General features: G+C 60.4%; 1 protein-coding gene across 6 annotated transcripts in view; it reads right to left on the reverse strand.

Annotated features, from left to right (window-relative positions):
- Positions 1-15600, reverse strand: part of PPP1R12B (protein phosphatase 1 regulatory subunit 12B) — a 177157-nt gene that overhangs the window by 14934 nt on the left and 146623 nt on the right. For all 6 annotated transcript variants that reach the window (XM_069545036.1, XM_069545037.1, XM_069545035.1 and 3 more), the window contains 3 exons: positions 5998-6014; positions 3110-3239; positions 2377-2481 (listed from right to left, as the gene is read on the reverse strand). In XM_069545036.1, coding sequence (XP_069401137.1) covers positions 2377-2481; positions 3110-3239; positions 5998-6014 — 252 coding nt within the window. The remainder of the gene's footprint in view (positions 1-2376; positions 2482-3109; positions 3240-5997; positions 6015-15600) is intronic.

A 15600-nucleotide genomic window follows, 5' to 3' on the forward strand; every position in this document is an offset into this window, starting at 1 on the left:
CAGATCACACACGACACATATACACATTCACCACATGCACACGCAGGACACACGTGACATGCACACACGAAACACAAATGCACGCACTACCTGCATACACACACATTCACCACATACAACACACCCCACACACGCCTACCACACACACCACACACTAAATGTAAACACATTCACTACACACACATCCACAACACAATCACATACACACATTCACCACACACTCCCACACAACACACATTCATCACATACACACCCACTACACATACACACATTCATCATATGCACACAACACCCCCACAACATGCACACACACACACCAACAGACATGGAGATACACACTCGCTTCAAGGCTGCCCGACTCGCCCCGCGCCACCCCACTTCCCTCTCTGGAATCTCAGGCCGGAGGGAATGGAGGGGCCTCCCTCCTGAGTGGCCCCTGCTGCTCTGCCCCTCTGTCCCGGGGGCAGAGGTGGTGCTGTTCAGGTGGGCGGGCTGGAGGCCCGTGGGTCTCGGTCCACCCACAGACCTGCCTGCTGTGTGCAGCGCCTTCCTGTTTTGTGCAATGGGCTCTGCACCGGGCGAGACTCTGCTCGAACGAGAGACTGGAGCTCTGCTAGGGGCTGCCCTCCACCTTCTTCCTTTCTTCACGCTGGCCGCGCCCGGGCTTTGCTGCTGTGCAGGCCGCTCCCCGGCCGCGGCGCGGGGGCCGCTCTCCAGCCGCAGGGCAGTGCGGGCGCCGTCCTGTGGTGGCTTCTCCTGCTGGGGACCACGGGCTCCAGGCATGTGGCTTGGGCTCTGGCTCGTGGAGTGCGGGCTTGGCTGCTCCTCAGCATGTGGGTTCTTTGAGGACCAGGGATTGAACCCATGTCTCCTACACTGGTAGGCAGGTTCTCTACCTCTGAGCCACCAGGGGAGTCTCTACTTTTAACACATAATTTGGAGAGGAGATAAAAAGATTCAGCCACCACAGCCAAAAAGCAGAGTAGCTTCAAGGCTGGACTCCTCGATGGGGCATGGGGACGCCCCGAGGCCCCTTCTGCTATCAGCACTTCAGAACCAGGCAGAATTCCTTATGACCAACAGACCGCTGATGACAAAGTGGCTGCTTATGCTGAGTACCAAGCACAGAAACGCTGAGTGAACACAGAAAGCGCGCTGGCGTTCTTGAGGAGGCTTCTTTTCTTAAACAGTGAAGGACTGGCCAGAACCAGCAGAGACTTGGGATTTCAGGCTCCTGTCCGAGGCTCTCGCCGATGTCTCTGAAGCGCACGGCCATCGGCCACTCCCTCCACCGAGAAGCAGGAGGAGAGAAGGGGCAGGGCAGTCGCACCCCGGTCCTCCTGCCTGAGCCGGGGCCGCGGGAGCCATTTCACGGCTACTTCACCTGCATTGGGAGAGCTTAACTAGCTTACTCAGGCGAAGAACTCGTTCTGTTTTGCCTTGGTTTAACTCTAAGCCCTCCGAGTTAGGGTGGGCCTTCCCTGCAGACACGCCGCGCGTCCATGTGGTAACCGTCTGCACACAGATGTGTGGGGCCGACAGGCCTCCCCCTCACTGTCCATCGAACAGGCCATTTTTGGTAAAGAGCTGAGGCTTGGCTTGCAGCTCCAGCATTTCTTCTGACTTTCAGTAACTAGCATTTGGCAAAACAAAGCATATTCCGACACACCCAGTAAAGCAGTTGGCTAAAAAGTCTACACACTTCCCCAGGGACGCAGAGGCTGAGTTTATCTTCAGCAGCCACCACGCCATCAGTGCCCCAGCTTGTGGGAGCGCTGTGCCATGAAGCCAAGACCCAGAGGCACTGCTGGAGCTTCTGCAGAGGAAGTGGGGGCGGAGCTCCTCACAGGACGCCCCCAGCCTCTGAACCGTGCAGCCCAGGCCTGCGTGGCCAGCCCGGCAGCCCCTTCACGACAAAGTCGGCTTCGGCTGCCTTGAGCAGGCGGGGCCCTTCCAGGGTGAGGATGAAGGGCAGCTCCCAGGACAGGCAGCTCTGCACTGCAGAGCCGTCCAGAAAGCCCTCGGGGCAGGCCCCCCCCCCCGGGGCAGGCCCCCACCCCGGCCCCCCGGGCGCTGGCACCCCTGCTCGCCTGCGGGTTAGGAGGACACTGTCCCCCGCCACATGCTCACGGCTCAGGTCCAGCATTTCCATCTCTGCTTTCGGACCCCATCTTGGGGCAGAACTGACAGCCAGCTCTGGTCTCCACCTGGGCCGCCCTGGCAAGACTCAAAACTCTCACCCCCAGGCCTCCAGGCAGCTTCCCACAGACCCAGCAATGGCCCATGGCAGGTGAAGCCCGCCCCTCATCTCTGGGGAGGGCCGTCCTGACCACCTCGCTGCCCCATCCAAGTCTGGTTCTCCTCTCCCCACCTCACCTGGGCCATCTTCTCAAGCCTGGACTTCACGTCCGCCAGCTCGAGCTGGGCCTCCTGAAGTTTTGTCTTCAGCTTCTGGTTCTCGGTCAGGGCGCTCTCGTAGAGCTGGGGAGGGAGAGAGGAATCAGGTCCCCACCAAGTGGGCAGCTGGGGACAGGCCTCCTGCTGCTGGAACCGTGAGGTCCAAGGGACCGAACACGAAGGTGAGACTCCCGTCAGTAATGCTGCTCTCCAGGGCGGGGGACAGAGCAGACGCAACGCTGCGTCGCGGTGTAGAGCTCTGGTTCCCACACAGAAGAGGCTGGACGCTGGGGCCGCCCTTGCACGTGTGCCCGTGTTAGCCAAGTTCCGCCCAACAAGACAAACGTTTTGGTAACAAAAAAGTTTTTCCTGGCACCTCACGCACAGGAACAGTTTTGAGCCGGCCCCTTGAGCTGGGTTCTCTTCCGCAAGAAGTGAAGGAAACGAGCCGTGAAATAACATAAACCCTCAAACCAGAGTACTGTTACTGACCGCAACCGAGCAGCGTGTGTGTCTGGGGCTCATGAGGCTCACTGAAAGCAAATGGCTTTGCTCTCCCTTCCACAGCTCTCGGTCCTTGCTGCTTCCCTCACCTCTAAGCACCCGATACAGGGACACTTTTACTGTACAAGAAACAGCAGCCGGCAGAGGGGGGTGACCGAGGCGCCCTGCGGGGCTGTCCCGAGCGGGGCGGGCCGGAGTCGGAGCCCACCTTCCTGTAGTCCCTACTGCCGTCCTCCTCTGCGCGGCTGCTCAGGGTGGCCAGGCGGGCCTCGCGGGCCTCCCGGCGGGCTCTGGCTGAGGCCCGCTCAGTGGACGCGTCGCTGCCTCCAGATTCCAGCCTGCAGGAGACACAGGGAAGGGGAAGCTGGTTCCGAGAACAGCAAGGTGTAGGGGGAGACGCTAAAAGGCAGCAGACGCTTTCCCCAGGGGCGCTGAGTGCCACAGGGCATGCCTGCCCACCTGGGCAGGGGGCCAGCCCACACCCAGCACACAATGGGCTTCAAGTTGGCAGTTTACACGCTTGTGCTGGCTGAAATCTCAGAGCTTTTCACACTAGCTTCGGGGTGAATACCTTCCCTCGAGAGAGTGCTTTTAAAAGCAAGTTTCTTGGATCTCAGAGGCTCTTACAAAATTATTCCAATGAAGTCAGAAACACGTGGGCCTGGCGCTCAGAGCTGGGGTGGGCGAGGAAGGCCCGGGGCAGGCGAGCTCACCATCCACCCCTCCTCTGGACGCCACATGGGGGCAGCCATGCCCAGGACAGGACTTCACAGCCTGTAGGGGCTGCATGCTTGGGGCGGACGGCAGCTTTGTTCCAGAACTGGCTGGTCCGAGAGTGGATCACAGACTGAGTGGGTCCCTAACAGTGTTCCTGTTTGTCTGGGGCTTTGATGTTTCCAAGCTAAAATGCAGCCCATGAACGGCCACAGACGGACTGGCCCTGCCGGGCTCCACCCTGAACCAGGACGCGCGAAGGCCCGGCTCCGGAGCGTCTGCCCATGGCCCTGTCCTGTGGGCGCTGCTCGGAGGTGGGTGGGATCCAGGCGCCAGAAGAGGCAGAGCTGGGGGGGGCGGCGCCCAGGACCCCGAGGGCCACTCCGTCCTCAGAGGGAGGCTGCGTCCTGCAGCAGCGTTCTTTTTCTTCTTACACTTAAAAAAACACCTTTTGTAAACAGAAATCCCTTCACTGACTTTCCTGATTATAAAAGCGGTACTGCTCACTGAACAGCTTAAGCACGGGTATCGAAGCTCCTAAACAGAAAGTGAAAGCCACCCCAAGCCCTGCCCCAGGACAGTCTCTGTCAACAGCTTAGTCCGGGTTCCTGCAGGATGTTAGACGTGGCGGTGGGAACAGACACTTCTGTAAACAAATTCGGAGAACACTTTCCGTGTCTGCCTCTCCTCTCCTCCCCTGCACCTGCTCCCAACGGCCACGGGCACCCCACACGCACAGAAGGACAGGCCTCCCTCAATAAAGGAAAGATGATTGTGGAGACTTCCCCGGTATGGCTGCGTGAGCGCTTAATCCTCTACTGAAAGGCCCACACGGTCTGTGCTACGGCACTGAGGTCGTGTCTGACTTTGCGACCCCAGGGACGGTAGCCCGCCAGGCTCCCCTAGCCATGAGATTCTACAAGCAGGAATACTGGACTGGGATGACGTTGCCTTCTGCAAGGCACACACTGACCTGTCTATAAGCCTTAGTCTATCTGTTCAGTTACTTTCTTAGCGTAAAATTGTAGCAGTGGAACTGTCTGGTCGAGAAGGAAATATACCGAGCATCCTACACACAGCAGAGCTTTTAAACCTGAAGTGAAAGTCGCTCACTTGCAGCCAACTCTTTGCGACCCAAAGGACTATACAGTCTGTGGAGTTCTCCAGGCCAGAATGCTACCACGGGCAGCCATTCTTTTCTCCAGCAGATCTTCCCAACCCAGGAATCAAACCAGGGTCTCCTGCACTGCAGGTGGGTTCTTTACCAGCTGAGCCACCAGGGAAGCCTCAGAACTAACGTAAGCTGCAAGAAGTGTTTTTCCCACTTCAGTCTCTTCACTAGCAGAGATCTGAATCTTATGTAGTGAGATGGATTCCTCTCGACGAAGCTAGAAGTCACGTGTGACTCCGGGGGCTGTTGGCTGGTTCCACCGATTTTGAGGACCTCACTGATCTACTCGCTACAGTTTTACAGCATATTTTGAAGTTGGCAGGGAAATTTTTTTTCATAAATGGCATTGTAATGTAACAGAGTTCACAAGAAATTAACCGGAGTAAAGCGCTTCTCTCCACCAATCTGCAAAATTAATTTTCTTCTGGGTTAGAGGGAAATTAGAGTTACCCTCAGCTGGTGCTGGCGAGAGGACACGCGTGGGGAGGACACGCGCCAGTGTGTGGATTTTAGGGTCTATCAACAAGGAAGCGGCGGCTCCGTCACGAGACGGATCCGCCCACACCTCCCGTAACCACGCACCCCTGTCCCTCTCAGGGTCATCAGAGGGGTCACGAGCCTGGGGACCGACGGTCTCCACTCTTACCTCGTTCTTCAGGAAGACCAAGTCTGCCCTTAGGTACTCGGCAGAAAGTTACAGAGGACCCCTCCCCAAACCCTGACATTCTTCGAGTTTTCAGGGCTGTAGCTCACTGGACAAACTTCCCCTGGGCCCACCTGGGTACAGGGAGCAGGCTGGGGCCCCTGACCCAGAACCATGGGTCCGACTGGCCACCCCTCTGCCCCAAGCGCCACCAGCACCGCCCTCGGGGCCCAGCTGCTTCCCACTGAGACTGTCTGTCCAGCCGTCTGTCTGTCGGGATGCTCACGCCCCCCGAGCCCAGGGGAACCGAGGTGGAGGCAGGACACAGCGTGGTGTGCATGGAGGGGTTGTGTGGGGGTGAGGAGAGAGGACACAGAGAGGCTGAGGCGGGCGAGGAGAGGAGGAGAGAGGACACAGAGAGGCTGAGGCGGGCGAGGAGAGGAGGAGAGAGGACACAGAGAGGCTGAGGCGGGCGAGGAGAGGAGGAGAGAGGACACAGAGAGGCTGAGGCGGGCGGCGGCGCGGGCAAGCACGCATACTCACGGGGGTGGCGCAGGGCGGGCCTTACCTGGAGAGTCGCTCACGCTGCAGAAGGGAGAGAAACAAGAGGTCAGTCAGCCGCAGGCCGACGTCGGCCGTTTTCATTCCCAAGTGTACTTTCCAACCAGACACCCCAGCTCCACAGCTGCAGACGGGGTGCAGCTTCGCAGGCCAAGGAAAGGCTGCTGAGCAAAGCACCGCCCCACGTGCCCAGGACTCTCAAGACTTGTGGCTGGTGGGGGGCGGGGGAGTGCATCACGTTAAGCTGGGGTTCAGTAACCTGTGACAGGACCGCCAGCCCCCAACAAACGGCCCTGTGTCCCAGGGCCACGCAGGCCTGTGACGGGCCGCCTCTCTGCATCTCTGCGTCTCAGCGTCCCGTCTACCCATCGCCTTCCATTCACACCCAGCCCTGCTCTCGGGGACGCCCTCATCTGCTCTGTGAAGGCCCAGGACCGTCCCCACTGCCCCCAGGCCCCTCATGAAGGGAGAGGAGGGCAGGCAGAGGCCCCCTTGCTCCCAGGACGGTGGGAGGAGCAGAGCGAGAAAGCACTGAGGCCTCAGGAGGAGGGGCTCACAGGCCTCAGCTGGGAGCCCACCCGCTTAGGGCCACTGCGAGCACCAGCGAAACAGTGCGGCTGCTTCACGTGTATTTTCGATCACAGATGACCTTTACCCTTTATCTCCACTTTTCTAATGAAAGAACTCAGGCAAAAACCCAAAAAGACCTCCATCGACGTAGACATATTTATTTTTCTCTCCTGAGGAGTTAATAACAGTATCGATGGGGGGAGACAGAGGCAGGAGGGCGAGGAACAGGACGCGCAGGTTCCCGCCGGGCTGGGCCTTCCTGGGGATGGTGCCCCACCCCGCGGGCCGCGGGCCCCAACCCAGTGACCCAGCTGCGAGGTGCCATCCCCGAGACCCTCGCCCGACCCGGGCTCACGCCCACCAGCTCTGCTTTCCACAGCGCCCCACCGGACCTCCACCCGGACCTCCGGCTGGCAGGTGTCCCCTCGACAGGCCAAGAGCCGGCCTTCCTCTGTGAATGGCGCCGCGGCCCCAGGTGCCCTGCGTGCAGCTGGACGTGAGCGTTTGGGGTGAAGACCCACCCCACCGCCGACGGGGCCTGCGCCTTCTTCTGACCTGGGGCCAGACACTGGCAACGGCTCGGGGGTCCTCCTGACTCACCTCCGTAACGCCCGGCCCCGCCCCTCTTCACCAGCCCAGCACGTCGCCTGGCCTGAGTGCCAGCGCTCAAGCTGCCCCCAGGGGCTGTGCCAGGGGTGGAGGGCTCACGGCCGGGGCCTGCCCATCAGGACACACCCAGACCCCAGAGAAGTGAGGCCAAACCCGGGCTGGGGACAGCAAGGGCCCCAGCGAACAAAGACCGCTGCGCAGGGCCTGCAGGGAGGCCGAGCCGGGGCACCGAGAGCGCGGCCGGCAGGCCTGCCTGAGCAGTGGGGGCAGACGGAGCGGGGCGAGGAGAGACGGCGGGGAGACGGTGCTGCTCACGCGCCCCAGGGCCCCCGCCCTCCGGGTGACGCCCCCGGGGGCGCTCAGCACAGGCCCGGCCCAGCCCTCGGGCTCCCCCACCCACCTCGCGCACACGACCATCCCTTCCCATCTCTCCTACAGAAGCCTGCGCCCCCCGGCAGGGTGTCTGCAGATGGGCTTGGTTTGGTGGCCCACAGATTTACTGCTTGGGGGTTCCTGACGTCCTCTCTGTAAGTGTGTGACCTGTCGGGTGAGACTGTAGCTGCGTCTCCAGCTTTAAATTCTGCAGTGCGGACTGTCTCTGGTGAAGACAGGAAATTCAGCGTTCACCAGGTCTGTCTCCATCAGAGCTCACGAGTCAGGTCCAGGACTCGCTCCTCTCAGGGCAGGAGTGGTGACCTCCCCAAGGGGGTGGGTTCCCGCCGTCACGCCCCTGCGGTCCTCAGGTGGGGCAGATCACACGCAGGGGACACACAGCATGGCCTCCGCTGAGGACGCTACACAGACGGTGGGCCAGCCCTGCCACGCCGCCCTCAGGACAGCCCGCGGCTCCCCGAGGGGCCGCCTGGGGGGCTGGAGGAATACACGCCCGCTTCTCCCGTGGGGCCGCGCTTCTCACGGAGCAAGACCCACTCAGGTGGGCTCCCACCAGAAGGCGGGGACGAGCAGGAATCACCCGAAGCTGGGGTCAGAGGAGAAGAGCCTCCTCCCACCATGTCCTCCGCCCCTCCCAACTAGTGACCACCTGAGCCCTCTGGGAGCCTCGGCTTTTTACCACCACCTTTAAGGACGAGCCTCAGCCACATTTCGAGGTGACCGGCTCCTCAGAGGAGAGTGTGAGTCTCAGGAGACACGATCTGGGAACAGGTGAGGCAGCTCGGCTACACACGTACCACTTCAGAGGAGAACCCCTGGGTTTCTAGAGACGGCACTGTCCCTGCAGCAGCGAGCCCAGGAGGCTTCTGAGAGCCGCGAGGGCAGGCGGGCCCGGACGGGTAGAGGCCTCGGGACGCAGCCCCAGCCTTGGACGGCGCGGTGCTGGTGCTGAGACCGTGTTCCAGACACTGCTGCTGTGCCCGGCTTCTTTATGCCCTAGATAACCTGGCATCTAACGGAGAAACACCAGCTACGTTTAGGGAGAGAGAAGTCTGGGTTTCTTGATCAAAGGAGCTGTCACTCACTAAGCCCAGCTCCCTGTCATCCGGACACTGCACCTCATTCGGAAGCGTGCACCCATCCCTGCAGGGAGTGGTTGGAGTGGGCCGGGAGAGTGGGCGGTGAGCCCATCAAGGACATCACGGGAGTTGGGGAAAGGCCCAGGGCCCCCGGGGAGGAGCCGGAGCCGCCCCAGGGTCAGCGAGGGACCAGGCCCAGCCAGGCTGCGCCCTCAGAGGACAGGCACGGCGTCCTTGCACCTGTGCTTTGGACACGACCCGAGTCCCCAGCCCTCCGGAGCCGCAGGTGAGTACCGGCGTCTGGCAGCCCGTGCTCCAGTCCGCACGTCTCAGGAAGGACTCCTGGTGAGAGACGCCGTTGCTCTGCTGGCACTGAAGACCAGCGCCGTTGGCCACGAGGCGGGACTCTGTGCTGCCTCTGGGCTGGAGGTAGACTGCTCAGTCGCTCTCACAGCCTTTACAGCCCAACCTGGGGCCTCAGCAGCAGAGAAGACAAGCTGCTCAGAGAGCAGCACACACACGGAAAACAGAAAGTGAGGAGGAGGAGGAGGACCCAGACAGACCACAGCTCAGAAATGCTCCCAAACCAAGAAGCTGGCTCCTCCCTCCCACACCTCCCGAATTCTCCCGTAACGACCTCACTGGCTGGGGCCTGTTTCTAATAAGACAGTAGGGCCGAGGGCGCTGGGAATTCACAAGGCCGTCCTGGAACGGGACGGGGCCAGGCTGGTTTTCATTTGTGAAATGTAGAGGCTCTCGAAACACCAGCGGCTGGCTTAGAAAAATCCCCACAAAAGCTTTTAGCTTGGAGTTACTGGGAGTTCAGGAAGGTGGATAATTAAAACCAAACTCTTCTGACCAAGTTTAAAATAAAACCGTGGCTCTGGAGGCTGGGCCCAAGGGAGAGGCGGACCGCGTCACGTGCCCAGGCCGAGACTAGCGGGCTGACCCCAGAGCCGTGGGAAAGCCTGTTTCCTCGCTCCCTGCAGAGGACGCAGCGGGCGCCAAGCCAGCGTCTGCCTCGCACCCAGATGAGGACCCACGGCACACCTGGCCGCGCCCGAGAACGTCCACGCGACGCCAAGCCTCTGAGAGCCCCTCCCCACACATAAACACGGCCTCGGGCTCTGGGAAGCCCGAACCGGTGGCTGGGGGCTCCAGCTCTGAACAGGGCCTCGAACCGGTGGCCGGGGGCTCCAGCTCTGAACAGGGCCTTCCTGAGTCCGGGCTGTCCCAGCATCCAGGACTACGCGCCGGGGCAGGGAAGGAAACCGTCCCTCTGTGCAGAGAGTGGCGGTGTCCAGGCGGGGTCGGGCGCTTCCCAGATCTGGGGATGGGTGTCACCAGGTCCCCGCTGGACTCTCTCCTCTTTCACATCTGCCGTCCGTGTGGGCCAGGTCCTGCCCCACTGTGCCCCTGGGCCGGTCCCGCAGCCCCCGCCTCCGACAGGGACGGGGCCGCCTGTCACACTCCCCTGCTCCCCCGCCGTCAGCCTGGGACGCTCTGTGCTCAGGGCTGGTGCTGGGTCAGGCCCGCCCTGCCGAGGGCCGCGTGCCCACGACACAGTCCAGGGAGAAACGCGTGAGCCCGGTCACAGGCCCCAGCCAGGCCAGGACACCAGCTCGGGATGCTCTGGAAAGCCCCACGGTGAGAGGCTCGGCCAAGCTCACCCCGCACCCCAGGGGAGGAAGTGTCCACAGCGCACGGCCCCGCAGCGGCGGCTGGCTGCCGGCTCACAGCCTGAGTCAACAATGCCGGGAGCACGACACGCGGGCAGGTGGGTGTCCTCCGGGCAACACTTGCAGGCAAAACCCAACTTTTAAAAGTATTCAACTACATCTGACTTCATCGAATTCTACCCCATTTGTCTTTACCAAGTACTTACTGCACGCGGAAAGTAAAACAATGGGGTCAAGAAACGCAGGAATTACATTCAGTTCCTGGAGATGTTTCTGAAAACTCTCACTGGCAGGTCGTGACGAGCCGTGTGGGTGGCTTGTGGGAACGAGGTGCCCAGCTGTCGCTGCACGAGCTCTAGTGTGTCCCCCCGCCGGCAGAGGTCCAGCCCTGCTGCCCCTCTGGTCACGCCAGCCCCGTCTCCATTCCATCCAGGCCGGCACCTTTCCCTGTGGACATTCCCCGTTTCTGAAGAATTCCCACACCTCTTGGGCTGTGCTCAGTCGCTCAGTCGCGTCTGACTCTGCGAGCCCGTGACTGTAGCCCACTAGGCCCCTCTGGCCCTGAGGACTCTCCAGGCAAGAATATGGGAGTGGGCTGCCATGCTCTTCTCCAGGGGATCTTCCCGACACAGGGATCGAACACAGGTCTCCTGCACTGCAGGCAGGTTCTTCACCGTCTGAGCCACCAGGAAAGCCCCACAGACCTTTGGGGAGTTCACAAAATGTACTGGTAGTAGAAGGGAGTACACAAACATGCTGAAGTTTCCCTGAAGAGCCCAGGGCAAGCCCCCTGCACTTAAACACCACCCGCAAACTGTCACGGACCCAGGAACAAAGCACCCTCCCCAGGCGGCCTTCACGGGCCAGGTGACGAGGACCAGGGACCACGGGCTGGCTCTTGTGGTTCTGGTCGGGGTGCCCAGCCCACACGGAGCATGCAGGGGCACGGGTCCTGGGTCTGCACGGCACAGGCACTGAGGGAGCTCGTCAGCATCGGCCTCCACTGCCCGCTCACCTGGCCCCTCGGGCTGTGGGGCTTCAGGCCGCCAGAGGAGTGAGCTCAAGTGCACCCCTGCCCACAAGCCAGGGTTTTGATTATCTGTAGATTTTGATTATCCAGGCTAATCCCTACTTACCCTCTCTAACCCATGGGCACTTCGGGTTATTATTTGACTGTCCAAACAGTTACACTCTCTCTCTGATAATCACTCAAGAGGTCGACGCTCTGACACAAAGACGCTGCTCTCACTGGGAAGAGGACAGCAGTCAAGTCCAGGCCTCCTGGGGAGGATGCCTGCTCTGCAGTCCGAGAAGGCAGTGGGGCTCCGGGCTGGGGCCGCACTGGCCCCTGCAGGACATACACTCAGGACCAGAAACCAGAGGGACGAAAGGCCGGCTCGAGCCTCTCCCGTCTCCTGACTGTAACCGTCGGCCCGCCCACGGGGGACGAGGCCGAGAAACAGTGAGAGCCGTGCTGGGCCCTGGAACCATCTCAGACGGGAGACGAGGGCCATGCTGAAGGCGGACTGGAGCCTCTGCCTCTCAGCCCCTCTGCCCTCGTGACCCTCCACTCCTGGGCTCTTCGGGACGGAGGCTCGTCACCGTAACAGCCAGACGTGGGCCCTGGCTGCCCGCAGGGGCGGCCTGGGAGGAGCCCTGCCCGCTGCTGCTCCGCCCCGGGCTTTGCTCCCTGCTGCTGCCCACACAGTCTGCCCATGTCTGCCCGCAGTTTAGGTCACACACCTCAGCACTCTCTGCCCGTGATTTTCTCCTGAGCTTCATACCAACCACCTCCCATCACTCCTGAGCCTCCCAAAGCACTTCTCACTGGACACGTCGCCATCTGGGGCACCCGGCCTGCCCCGCCGCGGGGCTGTGTCTACCACCTTCTCCGGAGCTGCCCATACTGGGGTCTGCGGGTCACGCAGGGCCCCCCTGCCCGCCCTCCAGGTGGACGCGCCTACCGCCTGACGGGCCTCCTGCAGCCAGCGCCACGCCCGCGCCTAGACCACAAGGCTCCCTCTGCCCCTCGTCTCCCATGTGAGCCGGCAGGCCTCCAGGCAGGGAGTCCTTCCGTCTCACTCCCGGGTCTAGCATCGGCCCGTTGCACGTGGAACGGTCCCCAGGGAGGATCCACCATGGTGACGAAGGTCCCGGAACCAGCCTCCGGGCTGCAGGCCTCTCCTCTGCGGCCAGCCCAGCCCACCCAGGACTCGGGCACCGCTCCGGGGGTGGTGGGGCCTGCTTCCATGCCGACAGGTCCTCCCGTTCTCGTGAGGAGCTTTCTCCTGTAGAGTTACTGCTGACTAGCTTTTACTCAGTGGATTTAAAAGACCAAACCAAACCCAGCACACCAGTGGTTCTGATTAGAAAGTGACAGCTAGCTGCCTGCACCCTTGGTCTGTATTATTCACCCAGACAACACTTCTCATCCTGGGGCAACAGGTCCTAAAGTGGAGTCAAGACGGCATCCCAGACGGGAAGTGCCGGGTCAGGATGGTGGGAGCAGCAGAAAGCGACACCTACGGGGCTGCTCGCCGTCTGCCACAGGGGCTGATGTGGGGGGCAGGGCTGGAGACACCGGGCTCAGCAAGGGGGTGGGCAGGGCTGGAGACAGTGGACTCAGCAAGGGAGGGGCCAGGCAGGGAGACACCGGGCTCAGCAAGGGGGGCCAGGCAGGGAGACACCAGGCTCGGCAAACGGGGGCAGGCAAGGAGACAAGTGCTTTGTGGGGTGGTCTCTCCCCTCTGGGAGGAAGACGCCTCATGGGGTGGGCAAGCACTCCCTGTTGCCACAGGACCCAACACCAAACATACCCTCGTTAGTTTGTATAGCTGGTTACAGTTTTAGCTGGTAAAATGTTCCCTTTATTCACATTAATAGCTAGGGTGAAAAATATGTAAAATCTGTGTATTTTCTGTTGAGATGTAAGTCTTGAAGGAGTAACAATCCAGGTTACACGGGGAAAATGCTACTGATCTTGGTTTATAGATGCAGGTCAAATCCTATTATCATAAATACCAACCAATTCAAAGAAAATCTGTCTAATTGAAAGACTCCCAGGGTGCAGCTGATGCCCCACTTACTTCAAGACTGTTTGGTACAACAATGCCAACCAAGCTCTGTAGACGTCAGCCTTTCTCAGGCGTGTTACCTCGGGGTATGCCCTGTACTAAGGAATATTTTGGTAAATTAGCAAATAATATTTTGAGAATATTGACCAGAGGTTACCTGGTTCTTACTTTCAAGATGATTTAAAAATACTCAACCATCTAAACTGACTAGTTTTTAAAATAAGAGAATTTATAAACTTGAAACCCAATAAGTCACAGTGATTAAAGAGCAAAAAAGAGCTAGAGGCATCTAATATATCAGTAGCTCAGGATTATTTTTTTTAATACTGGAAAATTACATCAAAAAGCAGTTTGAATGGCATCACTGATTCAATGGACATGAGTTTGAGCAAACTCTGGGAGTTGGTTAAGGACAGGGAAGCCTGGTGTGCTGCCCCCCATGGGGTCGCGAAGAGTCGGACACGACTGAGTGACTGAACCAGTGGGAGTGTGAGCCGGGCGCCTGGCGGAGCTGCTCAGGGTTCGAGGAGAGGCCGACCTTCAGGTGCTCATCAATCCACACGGGAGGAGGCGCCTGCCAGACTCACGTGGGGCTCTGGAAGCTGTCTGGCTTTCCCTGAGCAAGAGGCCAGAGACGGCAGGCCTGTCACTCGGGGACCACCGCTCAGTTTCCAGACGGAGATGCTGAACTAGTGTGAGTCTGGTGTGAAAGGGCGGTGGAGGCCAGCACTGCGGGTCAGGAGGGCGGGTGGTGGGTGCCTTCCTTATGGGGCTGGATTTAAAGCCATGTGTAGCAGTATAATAGGGGTTCAGAGAATGAAACACGTTTATTATTTTAAAACTACAAACTAGAGAAAGGAAACAGCACCCTTGGTTGGGGAGGACATGCACTGTCTTTTGCACCTAAGTGAATATCAAGGAGGATGTTAGCTGCACAATCTCTAGGCAAACATTAGCTTACTACATTTTCTTAAAAAGGTCGCTGTTTTACCAAGTACAGAAATGCCGACGAACATAACGTTAGAAGCGCCAGACGCTGCCGGGAGTTTAGAAGCGTGATAAGACAGCTTCAGTTTTCAACTGCTGAAAACGCACCGTCATTTGTTTTCTGGAGTCAGAAATAACCCGTTTGAGCTGCAGTTTACAGGCTTCCTGAACACTGAAGAGCAACGTGCCCTAACTCCCCCACGAGACAGCCGTAACTTCACAACTCCCCTGAGGATGTTTTCCTTACAGGAAAGGAAAATGGAAGCATTTGCTGTTTAGCCCTTTGGACGACACAATTTTTCTCAGTGGGGGCTTCGAGCCTCGGGCCTGCAGAACCAGCTCTGGTGGTGTGTCGCCTCCAGCAGGACGGCTGTTCCCAGCAGGGTGTCCCAGGTCCTCTGCCGGCAGGCCAGCGACTCTGCCCTGGAGGGGGCCCCACCACGCCCCAGAGCCACCCAAGCTCGCAACAGCCGCCAGTGAGCTGGGGGTCCTCAACCCTCACGAGTAGTTGCTGTCTGCTTGCTGACAAGGGGCCGGGCTGGGTTTCGCGCTCTCTGGGGAGGATGCGGGGATGGCAGCACCCTCGGCAGGCACCTGGGGCTCTTAACCGGGGCCCGGCCTGTCCTCGGGGCGTCTGTGCCACACACGCTCCCAGAAGCAGCGCTGGACGGCAGGGGAGATGCCAGCGTGGACCCCACAGGACACGAGCCGAGGCCCACTGGGAGATGAAGTCAGGGCTTCCCCGCCCGTTCTGACTGTCGACAGCCCCGGGTTAGTCTGCGTGTCTGACACCCAAGGGGAGCATGAATGCTTTCCGCAGCACAGGCCCAGGCTGCCCGGGTCCCTGGGGCTGCAGCTGGCAGTGGGAGCCTGGCCGCCCTCTGACCTGGGAAGCGGCACCCAGGCCAGGTTTCAGCCGCTCTACCCCAGAGCCTCGACTCTCTCCACCGTGGCCTTGGCCCAAAAGTTGGGGGGCGAGTGGCCGTTGGGGACCAACACAGGAAGCAAGCCGCAGCCCGTGCAGAGAGGACACGGGCTCCTCGGCACGGGAAAGGGGTGTCCCTGGAGACGCGAGCAGGGTGCCGCTGGGAGGCACTGCTCTGGGAGCGGCCCCGGGGCTGAGCGATGCTGACCGGGGCTCCTCTCACCACAGGACGGCCCGGCTGCCCCCACCTGCGGGCCCTGCCTGGAAGCCGCGGGGCGCAGGCGCCCCAGCTCC

This window comes from Ovis canadensis, chromosome 12 (assembly GCF_042477335.2).
Source record: "Ovis canadensis isolate MfBH-ARS-UI-01 breed Bighorn chromosome 12, ARS-UI_OviCan_v2, whole genome shotgun sequence".
Lineage (NCBI taxonomy): Eukaryota > Metazoa > Chordata > Mammalia > Artiodactyla > Bovidae > Ovis > Ovis canadensis.